Here is a 6,258-nt window from a genome sequence, read left to right as displayed (position 1 = left end):
ACAAGGATTTGTATGCAACAAGTATATTAACACATCCTTGTGTTATAAATCAACACAAGTTAGCATTTCAAAACAACACACAAGAGAGGGTATACAACACACAAGTTTGTTCAATTCTAACACAGGTTTGTGTGTTTTTCCCACACAAGTTTTAACACAAGTCTTGTGTTGATGAACACAAGACTTGTGTTGAAGACCGTGCAACACAAGTTTGTGTTGTGTACTATAGCTTTTTTCCAGTGAACGAAAGAAACAACGGGATTCATTTGGAGTATACATTTATTAAAGTTTAAATAAGTAAGACAGGTGAAAATGTAAATTTGTATTTTAATATTTGTATAAAAAAAAGTTTTTGAATGATTATTGCTAAATATATATATCGTAAGATCACAACGAACTTGTTCTAGTCGAAGAGAAAAATTATAATAGGCCTAGCCTACTGTAGGCCTATAATTTATTATATTATTAGATTAGCTAACGGCTTCATTTGGCCAGTTTAATTGTTTTACTAATCCACCTTTAGGACGAGAATATTTGCCGTATTTTTCTAAAGCTAAACTCCGATCTGCAGATCTCCATCCCACCATCTGGGATGTAGTTTTTGGAAATGGACGAGGCGACGGTTTCACGTGAATATATTCTTCTATAGGAGTAACAGGTCGGACTTGCACTAGTGAGGTTAGGTCTTTTTTCGTGGAAGATTTATTCTTCATTCTTTCTGTGATCTGAGGAAAGTCTTCCTCTACAAGCTGGAATATAGATTAAGATAGGAGTAAATTTGCTTATAAAGGCGTTTTAACACTTATTAACATTCACGCAAATGATGAAAGAACTAAGATTACAACAACAACAAAAAAAGTAAAAGGAAATCAATAGGCCTATGAACATTTAAGCCCTTAAGCTGATTAGAATACAAATCTTGATGTTGTGAATTTTGTTTTCAGTTAACTCCACTTGAAATGGCCATCCATGATCTGACAACATTGTTATGCATCCCTGTTATGGGTCATTTAATATACAACCAATCAAATGCTTTGTTCAATAACAGATTAAATTTTTTATGAGAGGAATTATATGATATTCATTGTTAAACATTTACTTGTATACTCTGTATACTTTTTACGATGTTGTTAATAGTCGATTTAAAGGAGAATCTTGTCAGATCATAGATACTAGGCCCCTAAGTGTAGTAACCTGTAGAAAAAAACACGAAACAAATCATCTAGATCTGCAAAAAAAGAGACGTGATCAAGATAAATCTACTTACATCTTCATATTTTTTATTTAAGAAGTCCCACGTTTCGGGCCAGTTTTTAGCTGCAACAATTTCACCTGATACATGATCCTTCCTGAAAAATGGAAGAATAAAAAAGTCCAGATTTCACTATTATAAGCTTTGGAAATAGACTTGTTGGCTGGTATATAGAGACAGAAAAACTATAGGCTGTTATATTGGAATTTATTCGCGGGGTTTTAAACCTATTTACTCAAATCGGATCTTAACCTAGATATATTTGGAAAGATGAATAGTTTTGTATAGTTTAGTTTTTTCTCTGCTTCAAGATTGTTTGTTGCCGTTGTTCCAGGTTGGAAGTAGGGGTAGTGATAGGCGTGGTTGGTAGTGGTTCGTCCATAGTGATAGGCATGGTAGGTAGTGGTTCGTCCGTAGTGATAGGCATGGTAGGTAGTGGTTCGTCCGTAGTGATAGGCGTGGTTGGTAGTGGTTCGTCCATAGTGATAGGCGTGGTTGGTAGTGGTTCGTACATAGTGATAAGCGTGGTTGGTAGTGGTTCGTCCATAGTGGTAGAGAGTGTTGTAGTCTGGGATTGTTGGTCGCAAATAGCTAGTAAATCACCTTCAGACTGTAGTCTTGCCAGAATTTCAGTTGGTAGACTTGAAGACGTTAGTCCCTCTTTCGGATTTTCGCCAAAAAGCGCTTTGTAAGGTGTCTGGTTTATACCGGCATGGTGTGAACAGTTCTTCTGTTGTTGTGTAAACTAAAGGACAACTGTCCAGTCATTGGTTTTGTTGTCACTCATCAAGGCTACCAGAATGCCCTTAATGTCGCCATTTGCTCTCTCCACTGAGCCCTGGCTTTGGGGATGTCTTGGTTTTCCATGGACCATAATAAGCTGTGGGCATAACTCTTTAAGCGCAGTGATGAGCTGGGCGGTAAATTCGGACCCATTGTCGCTCTGCAGAATTGCAGGTGCACCGAAGAGAAGGAAGATGTCTAGTAGTTGATAGGCGACTTCTGTGGCTTTTTTTTTTAGTGGTCGTAGAATAACAAATTTCGTTAGATGGCATTGGTACACCATAATCCATTTGAATTGTCCCTGAGGTAAAGACTGCATATCGACTGGTCGGTAAAGACTGCCAACTTCAAGTCGGTGATTATCTGATAGTAAACGTTTCTAGGAAGGATATATTTCTCACACTGCGAATACTTTGAAACAAAGCTTCTCTGAATTTTAGTTCAACAGTTGTCTGATCAATTTCGTTGGTCTTAAGAAGTCAAAGTGTAATGAACATTCAGAAGCAAGTGATTTTATACCAATAATTAAATAACGGAACACAATTGTCATCATCAGGTGAAATGAGGAAATATAATACAAGAAGGTATATATGTACAAAAATAAACAATAGCAACAGTTAATTAAGGATTAATGGGAGTGGCAATAAGCAAACATGGGGCTTCAATAAGCAAATCAGGGTGGGGGATTATCCTAAATGATTAGGATGACTTGTTACTGTATGGGAGAGAATCTTGTAAAATATAATAATATAGGATAGGATAATAAGTGATTGAGCCCACATTCTACAATCAAGTAAGCCTGCATTAATTAACCATTCATTAAATAAAAGGATTATATTTTTAGATAAGAATAAATTATTAAGTGCAAAAATCATTTGCATTGATTTAAAGATGTATTGGAACTGATGATCACAAAATTAAAATCATTTATAACAATTATTTGTCAATTATTTTATCAAACAAACTATACTATCAAAGTCCCTATAAAGCCAAAGATTATTACACAGATTGGCTCAAATTGCACCAGGCAATCAGTGTAACTTTAACATGGAAAGTTCAGCCATTTCCTGAAAAGCCTGAAGTATTTAACCATTTCATGAAATGGCTGAATGAATTGGTCATGTCATGAAAAGGCTAAAAATTTCAGAATTCATACATATATAGGCCTATTCAAACGACAAAGCCAAAAAGCACATAAAGGGTCTATTTGTAAACAAAACAAAGAAATTTACTCTACCATATTTGATCTTGAGCCACAAAATTTATATTTTTCACTTTTGATGAAGTTTGATTTGCTGCGGCGTTCGCCATTTTAGTGATACTTTGAAGTTAGAATGGTTATTATACCTGTAATATACAATCATAACTCTTGTTTGTAGTGGTTAGGATTAGAGGGCGGGCTTCAATACTCTTGGCTGCCATGGAGATAAGCACACTTGAATACTAAATAGGGTAAACGAGTATCTAGTCTTATGAACAACAGAGTTGTAAAATATAGCCTGTATATATGTATTTATGTACTTGTCAAATATCGTTAACGTATATGATATAATCCCATATATAAAGGGATTTAGATAAAGGATTAACTGGTTAGGTAGTGTTTTAAAGGTCGGCTGGGTGGTAGATTATTAGCATGTAGTCTTCCTCTTCCAGCCAAAGCTGATGTCACAGACTATAGTTTATTATACTTTATAGCCTATTATTTATGATATATTAAATATATAAACCATCACTTAAAAGAGTTTGAAATAAGGTCTGGAAACCCTAGAGAGTTGTAAATGTATAAAAGTTTGCTTTACCAGCTGTTAAGTACAGCTCAATTTTGTCTATCCATATCCCTTTTCACTATTAATCGGCCAAAAATATTAGCGTTCAAAAATAGGTTAGTGTGTGGATGATCCCGTTCTCACAGTCGGATCACGAACATGTTGAAATCCATAGTCTCTACTTGTGACCTATGCCAGTGCTTCTTAAGTATCTTCTATAACACCTATAACCACGTAAAAGGTGGGGCTTTGTTTGGACGTACATATTTTAGTAAAACAAAGAAGCGTCTTAATTTATTTTCAATATTTTGCATCGAAAGAATGTTTTCAATGCCTAAAATACTCGATTTGACAGACAAATGACAGTTGAGTCCCGACTCAAAAAACTAAGTGGAAATCTATTGTTGAATCTGAATTCCATGGGCGCCGCCATCTTGAATTATCTCGGACTATTTTGTGATTCAAATTTAAACTTACATATCGGGTTTCCCATAAAGAATACATGTTCATATGTTTTGAAATAAAAATATTCGTCACATTTTATCAATAAACTTATTTAATTTGGCGTAGTTATTTTAAATATATGTCTGTCAACCATTTTGTTTCTGTTATTTCATGTAGCTTAAGAAAGACACAATAACAACATGATTCTAGAGTTGGGCGATATGAGATATTTTTTGTATCGCGATATGGACAATTTTTATCACGATAGATTCAAATATCCTGAATACAGAAAATTAACTCTTTATATAACGTTATAAAGCATCTCGTTTATTGTTTCTGCTAAAAATTCAAAATTTTTTTGAATAGAATTGATTGAATAGACAATAGGAAATATACATTAGTTATTCTTTCCTGACTCGTAAGGATTAATAAATAATAAATTTGACTGTTTGAACGATCATTGCAAGTTATAATGCCTATTATCTCTTGACCTTTCTTCCAGCTACCTCCAATGTGCAATATATCGATACCCAGATAATGCCAGAGATTATCGTCGCCCGAGCAGGCCCGTTACCAGGAAAATACAATCCGAGAAAATTAGACACCCGGAAACGCAAATTCCTGACATTTCCCAGAGAAGTTAAGGTTCAAGATTATTTGTATTGGGTCTGTAGTACGTATGCGGCTTAGAACATTTTGGGAATTAGACGCTCGGAAATGCGATTTCTGACCTTTCCCGACGAATTTAAGGATCAGGATTGTTTGTCTCATAATACAGACTCCCCTTGACTCAGTAAAAAGGATAAACCCTATTGAAAATCAGGAAAATCGAAAAATATTTAGTATGAGTTATTGCCCTTATTATTGAAAACGCGTTCAATTTTTAGCTCGTAGTAGTAGAAGGCACAATTCTTGACGGATTTTGACGAAACTTGGTGTGAGTGTTCATAATCACCCAAGGATGAACCTATTGTATTGTAGGGTGGAATTATGGGGAAAATGTATTGGTGTATCAATCGTTAATAGCCCCCTAAGCCGTAAACATAAAACATCGTACATGCGTTTTTCTTCCTCCATCACGAGTTCCCTCCCCGGGTAATAATAATCCCGTTAACACGAATGATCTCTTTTACGACATAGGTAGTTCGAAACTCTGACGATACCACACATCTCCTTTTTTGGAAAAGTACCTTTTTCCTCAATAGTCACTTTGTGGATGAACTAAATATATGTGTCACTTAAAACTGAAAATAAATCACACGTTAAACAATTACTTTTGAATTAATAAAATGTCAGTTCACCACAAAGTCGTTGTATATATCTCTGTGGTCTTCTTGCAACTCTATTATTACTCCTTCTGTATATAGGAGCAGGTGGGTTGTCATGATTTGGTGCAGGATTCTAAATGTTATTGTGATTTTCTGCACCTGTGTTAAATGTAAATCCAAAATTCTCATTGGTGTTTGGTTTAAGGAATGAGTCCTTTATGATTGTAGGATTAACTAAAACTAATTTGGAAAAGTTCCATTTTGTTCCATTTGATAATCTGGCACAAAAGTCATTGATAGCTGTAATTTTCAATGGTATGATACTAATCTTTCCATTGTATATTGAATAGGAGTTTTTCCTTCGATTTTTCCAATTTGGATTAATTCTTTTATGGTTCTATTCATACGTTCCACTAAACTAATGTGTTTAATGGAATTAGATTGAAGAAATTCAGTCATTTGGTACGATACAAATTGTACACCATTATCAGCTACCAAAGTTTCAGGTAGACCTTCTCTGGAGATAACATCTTTTCACTTCACATCTCCTTTAACGTAAGGTCCTTGAATATCTAAAGCTAGTTTTTGCCAAACTCTTTCAGGAAGTGGAATTGGAGTTAGAGGTGGAGTTGTACACTTGAAAGGTTTGTCACTTGTTTGACATTATGAACATTTACGTATTTCATCTTCTACCAATTTGTCCGTATCAGGCCACCAATGGTATTGTCGAATTCGGCGTTTCACC

General features: G+C 34.9%; 1 protein-coding gene across 1 annotated transcript; it reads right to left on the bottom strand.

Moving 5' to 3' along the window:
- Nucleotides 1–261: 261 nt before the first annotated feature.
- On the bottom strand, nt 262–4,458 carry LOTGIDRAFT_203280 (hypothetical protein). The gene is made up of 4 exons (XM_009068218.1): nt 4,279–4,458; nt 3,273–3,382; nt 1,268–1,349; nt 262–749 (listed from the first exon to the last, which is right to left on the bottom strand). Exons 2-4 carry the CDS (start codon nt 3,344–3,346, stop codon nt 471–473), a joined length of 435 nt encoding a protein of 144 aa, XP_009066466.1. The 5' UTR covers nt 3,347–3,382; nt 4,279–4,458; the 3' UTR covers nt 262–470.
- Nucleotides 4,459–6,258: the final 1,800 nt, after the last annotated feature.

Source organism: Lottia gigantea, assembly GCF_000327385.1.
Source record: "Lottia gigantea unplaced genomic scaffold LOTGIsca_9, whole genome shotgun sequence".
Taxonomy (NCBI): Eukaryota; Metazoa; Mollusca; class Gastropoda; family Lottiidae; genus Lottia; species Lottia gigantea.
This window is presented reverse-complemented; position numbering and strand designations above follow the sequence as displayed.

Excerpts from the sequence above, each read along its gene's own strand:
- LOTGIDRAFT_203280 (XM_009068218.1), bottom strand. The coding sequence starts at position 3,346 with ATGGCGAACGCCGCAGCAAATCAAACTTCATCAAAAGTGAAAAATATA. Across the intron at positions 1,350-3,272 it reads GTGGCTCAAGATCAAATATG|GAAGGATCATGTATCAGGTG; the intron begins GTAGAGTAAATT and ends TCCATTTTTCAG. Across the intron at positions 750-1,267 it reads TAAATAAAAAATATGAAGAT|CTTGTAGAGGAAGACTTTCC; the intron begins GTAAGTAGATTT and ends TCTATATTCCAG.